This window comes from Peromyscus californicus, unplaced genomic scaffold (assembly GCF_007827085.1).
Source record: "Peromyscus californicus insignis strain IS unplaced genomic scaffold, ASM782708v3 Scaffold_14__1_contigs__length_90479793_seg_2, whole genome shotgun sequence".
Classification (NCBI taxonomy): Eukaryota; Metazoa; Chordata; class Mammalia; order Rodentia; family Cricetidae; genus Peromyscus; species Peromyscus californicus.
The window spans coordinates 931,062-953,085 of record NW_026294436.1 but is presented as its reverse complement, the minus strand read 5'-3'; the positions used below and the strand labels follow the sequence as shown (position 1 = coordinate 953,085).

Here is a 22,024-nt window from a genome sequence, read left to right as displayed (position 1 = left end):
TTTCTAATGACAGAAACTCATCAATCATGACTGAATTCCAGACACCGAGGTTGGGCTGTCTCTACTGAAGTTCCAAGTGACCCAGTGGATGGAGAGATGGCTCAGCTGGAAAAGCACTTGTCTTGTCAAAATGAGGACCCGAGTTCTGTCCTCAGAACACTGTTCTAGTTTGCTTTCTATTGCTGTGATAAATACCATGATCAAAAGCCATTGAGGAGGAAAGGGTTTATTTCATCTCATTCTTCCAGGTTAGCAGTCCATCACTGAGGGAATGAAGTCAGAAACTCAAGCTTACTGGCTTGTTTTCCATGACTTGCTCAGCCTGCATGCTTCTGTAACCCACAGGTGGCCCTTTCCACAGTGGCCTGGGCCCTGCCAAGCCAATCATTAATTGAGGAAATGCCCACAAGTGCTCCATACACACCAATCTGATGGAGGTATTTTCTAAATTTGGGATCCCTCTTCTTAGATGACCCAGTTTGTGTCAAGTGGACAAAAACTAACATAAATAAACTAACCAACACACTGATGTGGAGAGAAGGCTTGGTGTGCTGGCAAGACTTACAATCTCAGTGCTGGGGAGACAAAGATGCATTTCTGGTGCTCACTTGCCAGGCAGCCTAGTCAAATTAGTGAACATCAAGTCCTGAGGAGAAGTGTTGTTTCAAAAAAATATAGTGGGCAGAGCCTGAAGAACAACACTCAAAGTTGATCTTTCTCACATACATGCATGCATGTGTATGCATACACACACACACGTTTAGATTCAAATCAATATGCTAAAATATTTCTACTACACTTTTATTATTTATTGTCTGTGGATGTGTGCTTTTTATAGTTCATCTGCGGAGGTCAGAGGATGGCTTACAAGAGTCCATACTGTATTTCCACAATTCGTCAACTCTGGTTGCATTCCAAAGAAGGGCTGCCCCTTCTGATGGCCAGGACATTTCTATGTGGCTCAGTCATACCCAGCTTCGTTACATTTCAGAGGAGACTGGAAAAGAAGACAATAGCTCACAACCATTGTTGGAGATGGTCCATCACAAAATTGACTGCCAGAGCAAAGACAAGAATATACATTTAAACTGAATCAGAGAAAAATTTAGTAATAGAGAGAGGAACTCGTTGTTATCAAAGTAGCACCAAAGATCAGAAAAAGAGAGGACAGGTCTGAGACAAAAGGAGGGTAATAAGAAAGGAGAAGAGAGGCAGGTTTGGGAGCTTTTAACGTCAAAGAAGGCTTTTTCCTGCAATTTTTCCAGCTGCAGCCTGTCTGTGACATCAGAAATCCCATCAGATTCCTGGGGAGAGGATATTGTCCAAGACCAGTTGTGAGTGGAATGTGTACTCTACCTGGTTTCATCAGAGTCTAAGATCAAAGAAAGGCTCATTGTGCAGTTCAAGAGAAGCAAGTGAACAGACGACAAAATTGTCAAAAAGCACAAGGCAGAAGCAGAGTGAGAAGGAAATTGCTCATCATACTCTTTGATCCAAGCCAACAAGTGTTTTTTTGATCTACTATGCTTGAATGACATACTCAGAATCGAGGATGCTGGAGAGGTACCTCAGTAGATAGAGTGTGTGCTGCACAAATAAAAAGACTTGAATTTCATCTCCCTACCCTGTGGGAAAAGTCAGCTGGCCACAGGGGCATAAGCTTGTGCTCCAACACTGGGAAGATGTAAATGGGAAAATCTTGGGGGCTCTTTGGCTACCCAGTCTCACCAAATTAGTAAACACTGGGTCCAGTGAGGGCCCCTGTCTCAAAATGTATGGTGGAGGTTGACTGAAGAAGCCACACAATGTTGAACATTGGCCTGCACATACATGTCCATCTGTACACACATGTACCATATACATGAACACATATACATACAAAAATGAATAAGATAAGCCTTTGAAGACAATTTAATTTGTAATATTTCAAAGATAAACTCATTAAATTGATATAGAAAACACCATGAAAAGTTTTTTTGAATGTAAAAATTAAAGTAAAAGTGTCTTATATCAAGCTAATTTTAAAACACATTCGGGTACAGGAAAGTGAGAAATCCCTGCCATAGACCTTGAATGTTTTCGGATGACATCCTTAGACTTTTGGGTGGTGGAAGCTAGCAGTTTGTACATTCCAATGGGACTTAACCTGATCGCTAAGATGTTAGGTCAGACACAGTGAACAATGGATAGCTAAGGGCGGTGGGGACTAACGAGAGACCAGACCTGCAAGGTTCCCACTCCGCACAATCGAAGAAGTTAAAAGTCAGCCTTGTAGAGTGGCTGGCACAGCTGTGACATTTTCCTGAGAACTTCAGTTCACAGAGTCAAGGAGAAAACCCGAAGTGGGAACGTGAGCTTCTGTCACGTTTACCTGAACAAGTCAGTAGAACAGTTTACCAGACATCAATTTCAATCTTTGCAAATGATAGCTTCCATAATTTATCGCCGTAAATCATACGCAAGTGTGACTTGGCCAGAGAGATATTTCCAAGCAAAATTTTAACTTTTACTATCAAATCCTTCATAAGTCATATAAAAAATCAAATATAAATGACCTGAGATTGTGATTACTAATGCAGAATTCATATTTCTTTATTAAGGCAGCATATATGGTCTTGGAAAATATGCAGAGAAATTAATGCTGTGTCTGACGGAAAGTTATCAATACATGAAGCAGAGTTTTCCACCCTGACTACTTGAAAATGAACTAAGTCTCCAATTCATAGTACCAATATTATATCAAATTCTCTATGGGAAAATCAAAAAATCAATGGCATTCCTCTCCTGGGACCCCATCCATTCTCAGGAGGGTTTTTTTTTTTGCACATTTTTCTAAATAAATTTAAATATTTTCTGCTAATACAAAAAAAGCTAAAAATATAAATCAAGTATGAAATGTATATTCATGGTCAAGTATTCCTCAGCACAATTTTGATTTTCTCTTCTTAGCCGGATTCAGTCTGTGAACATAGGGGCATGCTAGTGAGTGCAATGATAAGTCACTGTTGTTGAGGGATAAATGTAACTGTGGTGACTGTCCCACATTCATTCTGCTGCTGTGATAAAACACTCTGACAAAGCAACTCGAGTTGGCTTACACTTCCAGCTCACAATCCATCATTGAGGGGGTCAGGGCATGAACTCAATCTGGAACTTGAACAGGAACTTGACTCTCTCTGGTTCCACTCAGCTAGCTTTCTTACATAGCCAATACCTACTGCTTAGGCATGGTACTACCAACAGTGGGACCTCCCACACGAATAAGAAACCAAGACAATCTCTGTTAAACATAGCCACAGGCCAATCTGATCCCAGCAGTCCCTTAGTTAAGACTCCCATGGATAATGCTAGTCTGTGTCAATTTGGCAGCTGAAGCTAAGACACTGACTAATTACTTGTGAGTGCTTTCTTAAAGCTACCTACAATAAAGAGTGGTGGTGATATTGTGTCCCCCAATATATTGTGCACCCTAATAAACTTATCTGGTCAGAGAACAGAACAGCCATTAGATAGACATAGAGGCCAGAAAATGGTGGCACACACACCTTTAATCCTAGCATTCCAGAGGCAGAGATCCATCCAGATCTCTGTGAGTTCAAAGCCACACTGAAAACAGCCAGGCATGGTGACACACACCTTTAATCCCAGGAAGTGATGGCAGGAAGCAGAAAGATATATAAGGCGTGAGGACCAGGAACTAAGTTTGTTAAGCTTTTAGGCCTTTAGCAGCAGTTCAGCTGAAATCCATTTGGATGAGGACACAGAGGCCTCCAGTTTGAGGAAACAAGATCAGCTGAGGAACTGGTGAGGTGAGGTTAGTTGTGTCTTGTTCTGCTTCTCTGATCTTTCAGCGTTCACCCCAATACCTGGCTCCTGGGTCTGATTTTTATTAATAAGACCTTTTAAGATTCGTGTTACAAAGAGTTTCTCATTTCTTTACTATGGGCTGTTAACCAGCTGGGTGGCTGTCATGGTGTCTTGCATCATCACCACAGACATGTGAGTTATTTGTTCCACCTGGAAATGTCACCCTGTAGCTTCAGCTATTTGGGGTCCATGAAAATCATGTGCTATGTTTTGTTGCTTCTGTATGTGATGTTTGCTATGCTGTGATGCAGCTGGTGAGATGTGTCTCATGTGATCTCCCAACCTCCCACCTCCCAACCACTCACCTGCCATTTGTGCATTTTCTGAGAGCTTCAGTGCATTAAACCTCTTCCTGTTCTTGTGTCTTTGGCAGCCTTACAAGAGTGACTAAGTCACAACCAAGCAGTTCTAAGGCCTTCCACATTATGTCCCACCCATCCAGCTGTTTTGCTCTGGGGCCATTCTGAGTCCCAGGCAACTCTAACAGCCTTGCAGCATAATGGATATAAAACCAGAGTGGAAGTGCTTCCTTGGCTTCTTCACATATTGGTAGGGCAGAATACCCACACGGAAGAAACTTAAGGAAGAATGGGCTTATTTTGGCTCACAGTTTGGGGGCACAGTCCATCATGCGGAGAAGGCATGACAGGAGGACCTGAGGCAGCTGGTCATCCTGCATCCAGAGTCAAGAAGCAGAGAGAGTCAAGGGCTATGTACAACTTGCCTTCCCCCTCTGTATTCAGTTCAAGACCCCACCATTGAATGGAACTACCTTAATTAAACCAGTCTAGAAACCATCTCTCAGAAATGCTCAAGGACTTGCTCCTCAGGGATTTTTTTTCATTCTGTTCAGTTGACCATCAATATTAACCATGACCAGTGCTTTCTTCTTCCTGAGGTACCCTAGAGAGGATCAGAAAGGAAACCCCCAAGCCCCCCTCCCACTTTACTCCCATCAGTTTGTTCTCCCCTCTGTGAAACATGAGATTCCAGTTTTGTTATATTCAGTGTTCTCCATATTTTCCTTCTATACTATTTCTACCCCGAATGTTTTGGGCAAGAATCTTGTTATTGAAAATTCAATGCTCTTTTATTCTCCTTAAGCCTTTTCAAGAACTATTCCACAGCCAATATTTTCTGTGTGAAGCAGAGGATTAAGGGGTTCTATGAAAAATGAAAGGTGGTTAACAAAAAATGATGAGAATAAACTTACCATTAGCTGCTCAAACTTATAAAAATAGAAGTATCTTACAATACCTTTACATTGTCAATTTAATTCTTGCAAAATTCACAAATTAAAAAATGTCCCTATTAAAACTGCAAAGTGCTCACATTGAAAGTACTTGGATGCTGCAGTAAACCAATCATATCTTTGTAAATAAGTTATCAACATTTTCCATGGGTAATTTTTTATTGTTTTCAAGATTTATAAAGTATTTTTATGAAATCAATAAATTCCTTAATTGATATTAGACAGATCTAGACTTGCACAAAGATATTGAAACTTAAATTGACTTGCTACCTAAAGTGTGTATATGTTCATTTTCAGGGAAATGAACTACAGAGTGCTCCTGTATGTTCACAGTGGATCTCTGAACTTAGGACTCTGTACTGCAATTCAGCTTAGTGGTAGAGCAAACGTAATGCTTCTTCTTACATGCTATAATATTCATTTTTGAAAAGACAAAAATAAAATTATATTTCATAGTTATTTAAAATATGTCAATAAAGAAGAAAATTAATAACCAATATACAGAAGAAGTGGGAAAATATTTTCTTGATGTAGGAGTCAGGATCACTACTTTGTGTAATTGGAAAATAGAAGGTTATTGTTGTTTGCATGCTTTGTTTCCAGAAAGTTCCATATTAATATTGTTCAAAATTCTTTAAAATGTTTTTGCTAGGTCTTAGAAAATTTTTACCAGAAAAATGAAGTAAAATAAAAGTACAGAAAGTAAATGTGAAGAATAAAGTGTTTTGTGCCTGTCCTATGATTGTACATCTCAAATTCAAAGAAATTACCTAGAAAGCATACACAAATATCTGTCTAGAGAAAAATAAGCACTTCAAGTTTAAAAATAGATGAAAGCATCATTATAACATTTAGAAAGTAAAGCAGAAGGAAAAGTAATAAACAAATACGGCCCCCTCATAGTAGGAAACATTTCAAAGTCTACATAACTTTAAAAAATGTACATGTATTATTAGTATATTATATGACTAACGATGGAAGAACATGAGAGAAGATGCTCTGGTCGGGAGAACATGTCCTCCTCTAACATTGTACACTTAAGAGAGAGGAGGAGGGAAGGTGGGGAGGTGAGAGAGGAGACAGAGGAAAGAGAAAGTGAGAAAAGAGGAGACAGAGGAGGGAGAAGACTGGACAGAGAGAAAAGAGATGCACGGGTGAGGAGATCCTAGGGAATGTGGCTTTTCAAAGCGGTGGAGACACCTGGTTGCTGGCTACGATGGTGAGGCAAATGAGAGGACAGTTTGTCACTATTCTCTTGTCTGCACAGTAGGAGCAGTAGTCCCAACAGACACTTTGTTCTTCACTATCTCCATTGTAAATTATTTGTGGCAATTTACTGAAAAGATACATAGTAAAGAAAGCTAACATCCTGTAGTTACTTCACAACCAATAGTAATTCTTTTACTTCATGATTAAAATTGCATTCATTTTCTATTTTATCATGAATATTTAATAATTGTCAGGCTAACAGTTCCAGAATGCTGATTATTTTTTGCTTCTCAAATCCATAGGACATTTTGCATTATTTCTATCTTTTATATTTATAGATAACAATTGTGGAACAGCCCTATGCATATAAGCTCTTTGGTGACTGTGAATTTTAGAACTAGGAATCCCTGCAGGTGAACAAGGGTCTGTCTGCTTTCTGAACCTTGTCATGGCTGAATCCTCTCTGCAGCTGTGCTCCAGATAAACATAAAGATGCTGTTTTTTATTTTCTCTCTTTTTTCCTTTGTAAATTACTGTTTCATTTAGTATTAGAAAGTTTTGAGGTAGAAATAAAAATGCTTTTGTAAAGTAAGCCTGTAAGAGGCAAGCAATTACAGATATTTTTATATGGGCTAATCAGTATTCTTTAAAAAGAGTAATCAAGTGCTGTCTGCAATTACTAAAGCTGTTTGGCTTACACATACAATTAAACCTAAAAAATGTACTCACTTCTTACATTCCTGCTTCTTCTAAGAGTTGATTTTTATTTTTTCCACGATGAAGCTCAGTTTTGGAGGAATTCCAGTGCCAAGCAAACCTGGGACCTTTTTAAAGAAAAACTTCCATGGCTGTATTGAAAACCTCTACTACAATGGAGTGAACATAATCGACTTGGCCAAAAGACGCAAACACCAAATCTACTCTGTGGTAAGTTCACTCTCTCTGTCACCTGGTGCTTTGTGGACTTGGCTAAGTCTTGCCTTGCTAATCTACCCCTGCACCTCTTCACACTGTGTGTGGTAAGTCCACTATCTCTGTCACCTGGTGCTTTGTGGACTTGGCTAAGTCTTGCTTTGGTGCTCTATCCCTGTACCTCTTCACTCTGTGTTTATCTTACATGCTTAGAATTTTCATCAGCCAAGGCTGGGTATGTCGTTCAGTTGGTAGAGTGTGTGTCTAGCATGCTTAAAACCCTGAGTTCCATCCCTGTGTCCACATAAAAACAGGTATTTTAGTTATTTTCTGACTATGGCCTAACAAGAAACAGTTTAGCATTGGAAGGCTTTTTCTGGTTCATAGCATGAGACAGTAGCTTTTGTCATTGCAGAGAAAACACAGCAATAGAAGTGGGAGACTGGCTAGTGATGTATCATCAGCACTTAAGACGGAGAGTGAACAGGAACTGTGGCTGGATTTAAAACCTCAGGTGTTCTACCAAGTGACCAACCTGCAGCAAGTTCCTAACTCCTTAAGGTTCCAAAACCTTCATAAACAGACCCACCTTCTAGATACTAAATGTTCAAACGTGAGATTACAGAGAATATTTCATACCCAAACTACAATTGGCATGGTAGTGCACACCTGCAATCCCAGAATTTGGGAGGTGAAAGCAGGTAGATCAGAATTTTAAGTCACCCTCCATTACATAGCAACTCTGAGGTGAGTTTGCCACATGAGGTCCTGCCTCAAAAAACTAAAAATAAAATAAAACAGTCATTGTCCTATTATCTGACTTTATATTGGAAAAGAGCCAGCTGAGAAAGAGGCACTGCAAAGCATTTCATTGGTAAAGTCAAGTACAGGCATGCAGAGAATGTTGGTTTCTTGGCTGCGTGGGAGATTTGAAATCTATGCAGGCTAATATGGAGCTTATTTAAAAATTTCCAAGAAATGCAATGAAGGCATGGATCCCATTGAATTATGTAGCTAGGACACTGTGTGTGTACCTGTTAGTCATATTAAGTAGGGCATTTTAAATGATACTACAGTGTTGGTGTCTTAGAGGTTCCTTGTGGATCACTTGTAATCACAATGGATAAAGTCTTCACTAATTTACTAAAGTCTATTGTCCTTACACACCTTGAGTTTTACGAGGGGTCTTTAAAAATTTATCCTTGAATTTTCTTTCCTCTTTTCAATTGCTCTTACATCTCCCTGAACTCCCTTTCAAATTTACGGCCTCTTTTTCTTTATTATTAAACACACACACACACACACACACAAAAAAAAAAAAAAAAAAAAAAAAATACAAGCTGCTGAGTCCATTTATTGCTTCTCATATGCGCATCTTTTGGGGGTTGATTATTTGAGATTGGATAACCTATCAAAAGTCTCGTCCCTGGAGAAGACTTACACTCCCCCTCTCAGCAGCCATTAACTTCCTGCAGCTCTTCATCTAGTGAGATTTCCCCTATCCACACTGGCATGTCAACTGGTGTTGTCATTGTGCAGGCTTTACTTAGGCAGCTGTATTGTGGAGACTGATGTGTGCAGCTTCCCTGAAAATATAGAAAACACTGTCATGCATCAGATGTTCTAGGTATATAAATTACTGCCCTATTCTCAATTCCTGGTAATGCCTTAATATAATGGGGACTCAACAATAATATGTGCGTTTCCAGACATAATTAAGAATTTATATATTTCTTCTAGTTCTCTGAACGTTTGGTGTTACCACATGCTGAGTTCTGTTTAGTACTATTTGATCAGGATGAATGGGTCTGTTTGCCATGTAATAATAGCATTCTCTTTCTCTAATGATAACCTTATTCTGAAGTCTACTTTACCTAACTATAATGTTGGCATTTGATCTCTTTTCTTCTTGTATTGATTTCTTTTTTTGTTTTATGTTTTTTGGGACAAGATTTCTCTGTATAACCCTGGCTGTCCTGAAACTTGCTCTGTAGACCAATCTGGCCTTGAACTCAGAGATCTGCCTGCTTCTGTCTCCTGAGTACTGGGATTAAAGGCATGTACCATCACCACCCAGGAATCTCTTTTCAATATTTGCATTCTATTGTTTTCCCCCATTGTTTGGTTTTTAAGTTGTCGCTATCATTATTTGTTGTTTACAATAAAAAATTTGGGTCATGAATTTTAATTCACACAAAATTTTAAGTGGTATACTTTGTCTATTTACACTTAATCCAATTATTGATATGTGAAAGCTCAAATATCTATTTATAATTCATGTCTTCTGTTTGTTCTGTTGCTGTTTTAATTCTTTTCCTTTTAAAAATAATATGTGTGTTGAATGAATATTAGAATTTGATTTTGGAATGTGAGTGTCTGTTATGGACTATTAATTTAAGATTTGTTCCATTTGTTTATACCGTGGGATATTTGTTTAATAATGCAAAGATGTGTTGCATTCTCTTATGTTGCATTTGTTTAACTTGGTGAAGCTTTGTTACTGTGCCTGCCTAAAACAACTGATTGGTCTAATAAAGAGATGAGCAGCCAATAGCTGGGCAGGAGGGAGGGATAGGCAGTGCTGGTAGGCAGAGAGAATAAATAGATGAAAAGAAGGGAGGGAGGAGCAAGAATAGGAGAAGAGAAAGAAAGGGGCCAGTCATCCAGCAGGACAGCAAGACATGGAATAAGAAGGAAAAAAAAAGATACACAGAAATATAAAAAGGTGAAATCTCAGAGGCAAAAGGTAGATGGGATAATTTAAGTTAATCTGGCTAGAAACAATGGGCATTCATAAGTAAGCATAAGCCTGTGTGTATTGGGAGCTGGCTGGTGGGCCCCCAAAGAGTAAAACAAACCAACAACAACAAAACAAACAAACAAGGACAAAGAAAAAGCCCAACCAACTACAAGTGTCTCCCTGCATAGCTTTTGTCTGTGATTTCTCAGGTATAATGTATATATGTAACTTTTCACAGCTTCATGATTTTATCATTTGATCATTATACTTGAAATATAGAAAAGTTATCTCTTATGTCTTTTAAAATCCATCTATCCATCTCTTACATTTATTTAATTGTGCTAATTATTTCCTTTCTTTGTAATTAGAACTTTATCAGTTGTTTTGCTTTTGCTTTAATTTTCCAAAATAATTTCAAAAATTTCAAAGAAAAAGTGCTTATTGTAGTTATTCTTTTCTGGTATAGTTTAAAATTTGGAAAGAAAGCAAAGAGAGAGTGATAGGCACAAGGGAGGATGGAAGGTGGGCAGAATGACACGGGAGTCACAGAGGGGCTTTAAATCTCCCAACCCCATGTTTTAACTCTGCCCATAGTTTTGTTTTCCCTGTTTGGGGTATGAGAGTTCAACTTTCTGTGTATTGAATAGCACAGCAAGAGTCAGTTGTGTGAAACAGTACACTGTGCTGCTCCTCTGAGTCCGTGACTCTGAAAGCTGCAGAGTCATGCTTTTAGACAGGAGTCATCACTGAGCACATTTGTCACACTGACCCATTCAGAAAGGAGTTTTATAACCTTAAAAATTACATTTTTTCTTCTGTTTAAAACAATATAAAATCATTCTAATGTAATTTAATATATATCAAATCTGTACTGTTATACATAAAACCAAGATTTATTTTTGAAATATATTATGTGTTTTTTCTTCTTTATTCTCTCAAATCTCCTTTTATGTCGTTTCTATTTAGATATTTTTTATAACTATGCTTTTTAGCATATATGTGAATACATCAAATTCTCATATCTTCTTTCATCTGGGAATATTATGATTGATTTCCTTGATATAAAATTGAGAGTTGTCAGATCTTTTTATTTAGCACGTGGAAATTTTGACTCTCTTCTCTCAGTGACAGATGCATTGTCTCAGTGACAAAAGCACTAGGTTGCATTTTATCTGAGGGTGCTGTGTACTTTCTCTCTTTGATATTTTATATGAAAGTTTGTTTTTGATGTTAGAAGTTAGAAGTTTGAGTGTGATGTGAATGGCCTTGGATTCTTTGGCATTTCCTGTTAAGGTTTTTCTCAGTTACTTGAGTATATAATCTTTTTACCCTATTTGGGTATTTTACCCTATTTGGGCAAATTTCTGTCATTATATGTGGGCAGCTTTCTATCACTATATGTTGAGGTGTATAGAGACCTTTTATTTACACAATCTGCAGGCAAGGGTGGGAGTATGTGTGTGGATAACCAAAGAGATAAAAAGACAGCATAGGAGCTGCTGGAGCCAGAGTTACAGGCATTTGAAAGACCTGTCACAACCAATGCAGGTGCTGGGAACTGAACTTGGGTTCTCTGCAAGAGCCACAGACACTCAAGCACTGAGCCATTTCTCCAGGCTCTATCTGGGTATTTAATAACTAGTGTTTTGTTTTGTTTTGTTTGTCTTGTTTCTGAACTTAATCATCCTTTTGTTATAGATTACCAGGCTACTTTATTTTAGCTGTTGCTCAAACAAAATGACTTTGACATATTCTTTTCAATTGGTGATATAGATTCACCACTGTTTTATTCTTCTCATTGTTATTACATGCATCTATTAAATTTTAAAGTTTAATGTATTTGTCTTTCTGTGTGTGTGTGTGTGTGTGTGTGTGTGTGTGTGTGTGTGTGTGTGTGTGTGGTGTGTCTGTGTGCTCCTTACTAAGTAATCTAGTCGAGCCTAGTGGCCTAGCCTGCATAACTGGAGGTATAAGGCAGGAAGGAACTGAGGTCATACACGGTTCAACATGGCTTTGGCCTTGGGCAGCTGGGTGATGGAGGAAGCTGGACTTACTTTTTCCATCAAGTCCTGTGAACTGTCATCATAGGCTCCAGTCAGTTCTTGTCCTAATGGACAGATTGCAGAGGTATGGGTGTGGTTTGATTTCTGGAAGAGGCAAAGAGGCAGCTAGAGGGTTGTGGCTTTTCTTCTTTAATGATGAGATATGTTAAATTCTGTCACTAATTAAACAGAATAGCTGGAAGTGAAATTCAATAGAGTAAGGAAAGACAATATGGATTTCTGGATATCAGCAATCTGATACTATTCCCTTTTCTGGATGAATCCTGAATCAAAATGTTAATAAATGTTTTCCAACCTTTTTACTAACTACAGCACTTACCAGATTGCCCAAAAGTTTTCTAGTCCATTTAAGACCTCAGGGCTTAATTGGCAGTATAGTTATTATAAGGCACAGAGTACCATTTAGCACTAATGCATTTGGAAAAAAAGATTTAATCTAAGAATACAATTTTACTGTGCAGGTAGAAAAATCTTAGCTTTCACCTGTACAATATAAAGAAAGAAACACACATTATTTTTCTCCCAAATTTTTGCTTTCATATCCCTTATCAAATGAGAATTTGCACAGACACAGACATACACACACACACACACACACACACACACACACCTGGTATATTTCTTTGGCATTCCTTCAGAGATGGACTGGTTCACACTATTAAATACAAAAGCACAGACACTTTCATTCCTGTAGTCAAGCTTAAAGTTTCCCCCAAAGACACCACAACTGCCTCAAGTCAACTTTGTTCCAAGTCCCACAATCACTGTGATGCTGTTAAGAATCATAGAAAATCAAGGCTAGTTACTGTTGCCTGCGTGATGTTCATTTCCAGTGTTCATGGTTTTCTTGCCATCACTGAGCCTTCAAAAGGTTTCAGAAGTTCAGGATTTATCATGAGATTAAGAGAATCAAGAGAAAAAAAGGCTAAGAGTTTTAGTTGATGCCCATAAATTACAAATTTTGACTCAAGGTTCAAGAAATTCAGACTTCCCTCTACCTCGTGGAGCACAAGCCTTTCTTGTAGGCTCTATTCAGACAGCATCCCCTTTGCAATCCATCATCCCTTTCTTATGGGACCTGCCCACTCCCTGGAGATTTAACAGCTGCTCCATGGGGATAATTCAATTTAGTCTTTATAGCCAGATTTGACTACAGGACGATCTTCCACATTTCAGAATGCAGTAAAACTAACAGCTTAAAGTAGACATAAAAAATACCTAGCTATTCTTCTCCAAATCCACCACCCTGTGCTAATACAGCTCCCTATAATAAATAATCAGAAAGTAAATGGGCCATTGAAGTGTGTGTGTAGTAGCTGTAGTGTGGATTATTATACACATAGTACAGGAAGCATATTGCCTTGATAGCTCCCTGAGCATGATTAATTTCAAGTTCTGTGCTCTATAAGAAATGATGCTTTCTTGTGACCTTTATTTTGTGAGTTTGAGATTCCCCCACACACCTTTTGACACAAGGAGAGTAACATGATTATTTGGTCATTAGCTGGCTCCCATTCTCTTCACGTAAGGATTCAAATGATCTTTTTTTTATATCAACGAAAGAGCTCAGCTCTGAAGAGATAGTTAAGTCTATAAATTGTTTGATTTGTAAGCACAAGGACCTGAGTTTGATCATCAGAACCCACATGAGGGAAAAAAGGAAACAAATCAACCAAACAAACAACAAAACAAAACAGTTAAAAATGGTAGAATAAGTCTGTAATTTCAGTGCTAAAGAGATGGAGACAGGAAGATCCCTAGTCTGGTTGGTGAGTTTCAGGAGAGTGAAAGTGCTTTTCAAATAAAAAAAGTGGTTGGTATGTAGGAAGTGACACTCGAAATTGTGCTCTGTCCTACACAGGGCATGTACACGCATTGTCATGCAGATCCACACACAACACAAAGGATTCATGTTACTTTACTTGGTCTTCCATTAAAGAGGAGAAAAATGCCAGTAGCTAAAATCAAGCCTGCGAGTTTCATACAATTAACTACAAAGCCCATTGATCAAGTCATATCACTTGAATGTGACTGTCTCCAGGTAGCTGAAGTCAAAGCATTGGATGGACAGAGGCCAACACCAAACACATACCATGACCTCTCAGCCACATGGCTAACGTTGCTGAAGGATCACAATGTTCCTTTCCATTTATTCTAGACAAGGTTTAATGGTCTTCTAACCAGAGTTCCCATAAGTAGCTCTCTTGGCACTCTGGTCAGGAGTGTGAGTGCAGAGGTTCCATGACTCATTCAGCTGTGCAGCTTTGGGAAAGTGACCACATACTGGTGCTCTCTAATGAAAAGTGGGAGAATTATGGTACCTTCTTTTAAGTGCCAATACAATTCATAGTCAACAGGGAATATCTGAGTACCCGGCATCCTAGGCTGTTGAGTAAAACATCCTGCAAACTTCTATTCAGCTGAAGTGGGTTTGTGAGTCGAGCCAATACTAACTTGCCATTTTACACAGTACAAGAATTGAGTGACATATAGTTTCCATGCCTTTGACTGCATCTGAATTGTAGTTTGCCCCTGAACTGTGTTAGTAACAAAGTGGTTTTGAGTAGCCATATTATTACAATCTCATCTGTCTCTTTCTCTTGGAGAAATATAATGATCACTCCAAACCTGACTTGACTAAATGATTGGTTCCTTTAAAACAAGACTTTTCAGAATAGAAATATAGAAGATATTTTCTGGTGGATTTGGGTAAATTACACATATAAATGAGCAGGCAGTGAGCATTTGTGAAGTTTGTCATTATTTGTCTGCACCTAAGAGACTACAAGGTAAGTGTGCACATGTACGAGAGCTTGCAGGCATTTGTGCACATACACATACACACACCAGAAAGACAGTAAACTTTGTTTAGCTTCCTATGGCCCAGACACCCATCAAAGTTGCTCAGAGAAAACTACCTTCTGCCTAGTGGAGCCTGTAATCTCTTCAGCTTGTCCCCAGGATTGTTTCAGCTCTGTGAGTGTTCTCTGTGGTAAATGATAGGTTCCCTCAGCGATGACTGTCTTTCTCAGCCATTTGGCCAGTCTGACATTCACATCACATGCCGCTCTGCTGTGTGTTTCCCAGACCCTGGGAAAAATGATTTCCAAGTTGTTAGATTCCTCAGCCTCACTTCCTTCCTTTCTTTGAGAAATTGAGATGAAATAGTTCAAGGTCAGATGAAGAATAATGTGGCTGAAAGTTAAATAATAATAAAATAAGTGAACAGTGGAATGGTCATTATCTTAATTCATTTGGGCAGCTGGGATAAAATTCCATAAAGCAGGTGGCCTATAAACAACAGTAATTTATTTCTGACAGTCCTGGAGGCTGGGAGCTTGGATTTCAGATTGCGGCATGTTGAGTTCTGAGAGAGTTGGCTTCTGGGTTCATGGTATTCTACCTTCAAGTAGGCCTTTATAGAGTAAAGTATCTAATCACGATCTAAGCAGCTCCTGCAAGGCCTCCCTTTTAAAGTCATCACTTTAATGTCTCAAGAGTCCATAGGGTCAGAGGCTAGCCCCTGGGAATCCTAACAAGCCAAGTTCAAACATCTATTCTCAATAAGTCAATTAAGTTCAATAAATCAAATAAAACAAGTAATAGTGAAAAGCTGAGAAAGATTTATTCAATGTGGCCACATTAGAATGAGGGACAAGGAAGACCAGTGGTCCCCAAGTCCACTTTTTGAATCCTGACTTGGGGTTTAGTTATACATAGAGAGCAAGAGGTGTTCATGGCTAAGAGGTTCCATAATTAACTCATTATCATCTGAGTTCCAGCCTTCCCCACACAGGGGCCTGATAAATTGTCAGCACTCTGTGAGATCCCATCCTAGAGACACTTCCTCATCTGATGTGGCCTCATGTCAGTCTTTTCCTTCTTCTGGCATGAGAGTCCTAGGAGATTTCCAGTTTTCAGGATCCATCTTAAGTAGTCTGATAACCAAAGGGAGCAGCCCAGAGTCTAGAACATGGTCATTATTGCATTATGCAATAGCAGGACTATTACATTTTGGATTGCATTTCAGTGTAGAAATTTCAATGAATGCAAGAATTCAAAATTCAGAGATAATCTTCCCTTTGAATGACCTTAATTTAATGTTACAACATTCTTCTAAGGTAACCAGCTCATCTGAGGAAACAATTACCTGAAACTATTGAATCACAACTTCTTGAGGAGGACTGTAAAATAATTTCTATGAATGTAAGAATAAAATTGTATTTATTATTATTGATGTGGGTATGTGTGTGGTGTATGTAAGATGCACATGTGTACCGTGGCATATAGGTGGAGGTTCCAGGATGTCTTAGTTGGTGTTCTATTGCTGGGAAGAGATACCCTGTCCATGGCAACTCTTATAAAGGAAAACATTTATTGGGGCTTACTTACAGTGTCAGAGGTTTAGTCTATTATTATTATGGTAGGAAGCATAGTAGCACACAGGCAGACATGGTGCTGGAGAAGTCGCTGAGAATCTTCATCCAGATCCAGAGGCAGCAGGAAGAGAGAGAGACTGTGGGCCTGGCTTGGGATTTTGAAACCTCAAGCCTGCCAGTGGCACACCTTCTCCAACAAAGACCACACCTACTCCAACAGACACACCTCCTAATCCTTCCCAAGTGTTATCACCCCCTGATGACTAAGCATTCAAATATATGAGCCTGTGAGGGCCATTCTTAATCCAACCATCACACAGAACAACGTTCAGAAGTCAGTATTCTTCTCCTACCAGTGGAGGCAGGCTGTCTCTTGTTCCGGCTTTCTGTTTACTAGTTTGCCTGTGACTCTTCTTCTCTGTCTTTGCTATAGGAGTGTCAGGATTACAGGCACATATAACACACCCCGTGTTCACATGAATCCTAAGACATGAACTCTGGCTTCACGGTTGTGTTGTAAGGACTTTTAGTCACTGAGTCACCTTATGTATTTCTTAAGGAAAATGAAACCTATGGAGAACAGAACACCAAAAATGCAGAAAGCAAAGCACCATTCTTGTCTGCATGAATTTCATTTTCACATGTAAATATATGCATTACAGAACATAAGACTATACTTTACTGACACTAAAAACTATGATGTGCATATTGTATGTAAGTGTGTGTGTGTGGGGGGGGTGTATGTCATGGGGGTGAGGGTGTCTGTGCAGTGCATCATGTTTCCTTTCAGTAAGGTGATATCTCACTGAACTTGGAGTTTACCATCAGCGAGCTCCCAAGATGTCTGTCTCTCTTTTCCCAGTGTCAAGGTTACAAGCATATGCTACTATGCCTTGACGTTTTGCGGAGGTTCTAGGAATCTAAGAGCTTCTCCTATATGTGGGACAAATAACCACCACCTAAACCTAGGCTAAAAGTCTTATCTTAAGGCTAACTTTTTACTTCAAATGTTTTCAAAATCTTCAATATTTTTATTAAAAATTTAAAATCTGTTTAAATATCACTTAAAATTACTTATCTGTTTAAATATTACATTAGTTCATCTGTATTTCATTAAAAGTCAACTGCTTGAAGTTTGAGTTGTTTATTTTTCTACTGCCAAAAAAAAGAAAAAGTTGAAAGAAATACCATGATTTGGAATAATTTTCTGAAATTTAAACAGTTGAATGAAAATGAAAACTATTGGGTCAGATTTTTGTTGTTGTTTTGTTTTGATGTTTTGAAGCAAAATCTTGCTATATAGCCCAAGTTGGCCTGGATTCACCTGACTCAACTTTTTAAGGCTGGTATCAAAAGAGCAGGCCTTAACGAAAATTCAAACTTTTTACTAAATTTCCATAGTTCAAAATCTGCATTAAGTTCCACACCCACCCCACAGCATATATGAAAGCCTGCTTATCTTGCCAGATATACGTGGCACTGTCTAGTCTTTTGAGGATTTAAAGGAATTTAAGGGAGTAGAGATAAGGGAGGAATTATGGGGCAGCTACTTGAAGATGGAGGCAGGAGGATCAAGAGTTCCAAGTGACTTGGCTACATAGTGAGGAAGAGGCCAACCTGGCCTTCATGACTGCCTGTTGAAAAGAAAGGAAAAAGGGGAGAGGGGAGAGAGAAAGAGATGGAGAAAGGGATGAAAATGAAATGAAAGGAAAGGAAGAATTTTGACAAATAGAGACTTGAATCAGCTCAGTTTCTGATGTTTTCTACTAACGAGCTAAGCACATTACTCCTTCATTTTACTCCCTACCAGAAGAGCAGGCGTGGCTTTTTCCTTTGGAGACATGTATTTCAGAAAGCTAGCTAACAGAGAAGGAGTAACAGATTGGGATGCTACTACAAGACAGACAATAAACAGAGAGAGGCATGGCTGATGGACCTGGGGCCAGATTGGTGCCTCTGTGCCTGACACATCTGTGTGAGGCAGGTCTAGAGCAGTCATTCCCATCCATGCTTTATATGGAAGGATAGTTTATAGTCAGGGCCAGTGAATGCCAATGATGAGCAGTTGGAGACACTGTCGTTCACAGTCTGCTTTGTTCTCTTCTGGAAAGCATGATATAGTCAGCTTTCATCCATTTTTATTATACATCATTTTTTCCTGAGGTCCTGAATGACTTTCAAATCCAAGTGGAGGGATAAATAAACGTCCACCAATACATGCAAACAAGGCTGGACAGATCCATGAACGACAATGCTCAGCTGGGTATGAGAGATCAGTAAGACATTTCAGAAATGGCCCTTGTCGTTGGCCAATCACTTAAGAAATCTCTCCTGGGCAGTTTTTGAGATGGAGGAGCATGAGCAGAATCTTTGCCTCTGACAAGACTGTGTAAGGTGTAAGCAAAGAGTAGGGTGTCTAGCCCACCTCACTCCTCTCACACACCTCACATACCAGACACATAAGTGCCAGGCTTGTCCTCCTGACTGAATGCAAAGCCTGAGAATCCTATCCGAGAATGAAGTGCTTCCCAAGAAACACCTTCCACTCTTTCCCATAGCTCCATACTCCTCTTATGTAAATTGAAGTTTCTGACCTGGGCTTTGAAGAGCAAGTGTCTCCCAGATAGTTCTTGGCAGAGAGAAAAGTCTTCTAAGCGGGGGAGTGGTATGTACAAAAGCCCAATATGGGGGCAGAAGCTAAAAGGTGTGAAGGGCTGGTGGGATGGCTTGGTGAGTAGAAAGACTTGTTGTAAAAGGTGACATCCTGATTTGCATCCCTGGGATCCACACAGTGGAATGAGAGAACTAACAACTGTGTGTTTTACCTTGACCTCTGTATATATATGCTCCTCATGACAAGTTAAGAAATGTTTGATGATGCTTAGAAGTCTAGAAAGTCATTGTGAAAACAAACCCAGTGTGTCCTTTAGGACATAGGCTAGTGTGTAGTGAGTGAAGTATCATGAGTAGTACAGCCCCTGCTTTCCAGGCTCAGACTCAGACCTCCTCAAGAGCATGTGGTAACCAGCCAACCATGCAGCACCAGTGGCGAAGTACTTTGCTGCTCAACCTAGGTCCTGCCTCCTGGCAAACGTGAGTCCAGTTGACAGAAAGTAGCTGGGACTAGGAGATAGTTCAGTTTGTAAAGCACTGGACCTGCAAGCCTGAGGACCTGAGTCTGCTCCCCGAGGACAAATGAAAGCAGGATGTTGTAGCATGCTCCTATAAGCTCGGCACACTGACAATGAGACAGGAGACTCAGACAAGAGAATCAACCAGAAGCTTGTGGGCCAGCTAATCATGATTAGATAGCACAAAAGAAATAATACGAGAGATCCTACCTCCAACAAGGTAAGAGAGAATTAACTCTCAACATTTTCATCTGACCTCCATATGTGTTCTGTAGCATGTGAGCCTGTACACACACACACACACACACACACACACACACACACACACACACACACATACACCAGGCATACGCACATACACTATGCATTCATAATAGTAATATTAACAGAAGCGAGACACAGTAGCACACTCTGGTAGCCCCATCACTGAAGGAGGAGAGGTACTGATCTCCATGGCTTGCTGGCTACCAACCTAGTCTAACTGGAGAAAAAACCTGTCTCACACAACCAGGTAATAACAGCTGAAGAATGTTATCCTAGGTTGACCTCTGATCTCTACATGCATATGTGTATACACATGTACATGTGCACTCACAACTAGGCGTGTTCTCTCTCTCTCTCTCTCTCTCTCTCTCTCTCTCTCTCTCTCACACACACACACACACACACACACACACACACACTCACACACAGGCCCGCACATGCATGCATACACATCCACAAAGGAAAGTAGAGCTATAAACTGCATGTGCAGAGCCCTTGGGCTTCCCACAGTAACAGTGATAGAGCGAAGGAACTTTTCTTATTCCCTACCATGGTCCCTGGAAGTCAAAAGTAACAAATAATATCCAGTATAACAAGTAATATTCAGTCAGCTGATCAAAGAAGAAAATTTAGAGTATTGAACTATATTATGAAAAGTTCAGCAAAGAAGGGTGACTTTGGCACTGAAACTCACAAATAAACTCCTAATCACTCTTTTATTTGAAAACCTTTATTTAAAATCATGGGATCCTACTACCTACTACTGAATTACTGGCAGCTCACAGATTCCAGGAGAGGAGGAGGTACAATATTCAGCTGTGTACTGTCTGGTAAACCCGTTAGACTGATGGATAATTCCAAACACATGGTCTCAGGTAGGATCTGGAAGACAAAAACCAAGACAAAACAGTCATGAATATAGAAAATATATTTGCAGGAAAACATCAGGGCTGGCAGGGGTATGAGGAAAGTAAGGGGAGAGGAGTGGCCAGAACACAGTATACATGTGTATAAAAAACACACAAAAAAATTTTAAAAATTGAATTAAAAAACTAGAATCCCTAGATGTCTAACAGAAAGAAGTATAAGACAAAGGGAATCATGTGTATATTCATGATTTCACATAGTGCTGGACACACTTAGAAAACATAGCATGCCTCACTAATGTGTGAGAAACCAACTCCCAAATCCAGGTCTGATATGATTAGGGAAACATGAGATTATCTAACTTTGTCATTTCAGATAGGCTGTTAAGCAACGAAGGAACCACAATTGCTTTCATTTATGAACCCTGTAATTTAGTACATTAAGAGCACTTCTTGGTTAAAATGTCAGTGTCCTCTGTAGGTGTTCTTGTATTGGAAAAACCTAAATGGCTGACTTCTCCACATGATTTCTAAGGTTGCAATTCTCACAAAAATCTCCTTCTCACATTTCAACTAATAATTTTTCTATGTAGCTTACCTTCCTCCTCCCGAAGCATTTGATTCCTGGACAGTTCTGGCCATTGCTTCTCTAAGACCACAGCAGCTTGCCACTGGTTGCAAGTCAGCTCTGGGGATTGTATTTCCCCTCCTGCTGGTGCTCAGTTCTCTTCTACTCCCCCCTCCCATGATGCTGCAGCAAGTTCTAAAATTCACCTTCCTTCAACTAAGAAAGTAAGCCTATTGAAATGTTTTCATTTTTGTCTATTCTATAACAATAGAAGCTAGCAGCCAAGTAAATGCCATTAAAACAATACTAATTTCAACTTTAAAAGTAACCAGTTGGATTGATGCAAAAATACTCAATAAAATACTGACAAACAGACTCCAAGAACACATCAAAACAATTATCCACCATGATCAAGTAGGATTCATTCCAGGGATGCAAGGGTGGTTCAACATACAAAAGTCCGTCAATGTAATACACCATATAAACAAACTCAAAGAAAAAAACCATATGATCATCTCACTGGATGCAGAAAAGGCATTTGACAAAATCCAACACCCCTTCATGATAAAGGTCTTGGAGCGATCAGGAATACAGGGAACATACCTTAACATAATAAAGGCAATTTACAGCAAGCCAACAGCCAACATCAAATTAAATGGAGAAAAACTCAAAGCAATTCCACTAAAATCAGGAACGAGGCAAGGCTGTCCGCTCTCCCCATACTTATTCAATATAGTACTTGAAGTTCTAGCCAGAGCAATAAGACAACATAA

At 39.3% G+C, this 22,024-nt stretch overlaps 1 protein-coding gene across 2 annotated transcripts in view; it reads left to right on the top strand.

Moving 5' to 3' along the window:
* The window catches only part of Cntnap5 (contactin associated protein family member 5), a 915,960-nt gene that overhangs the window by 439,046 nt on the left and 454,890 nt on the right, over positions 1–22,024 (top strand). For both annotated transcript variants that reach the window (XR_008217835.1, XM_052736717.1), the window contains exon 7: positions 7,112–7,255. Coding sequence is in view for 1 of the 2 variants with exons in the window: in XM_052736717.1 (XP_052592677.1) it covers positions 7,112–7,255 (144 nt within the window). In the remaining variant the exon portion in view is untranslated. The remainder of the gene's footprint in view (positions 1–7,111; positions 7,256–22,024) is intronic.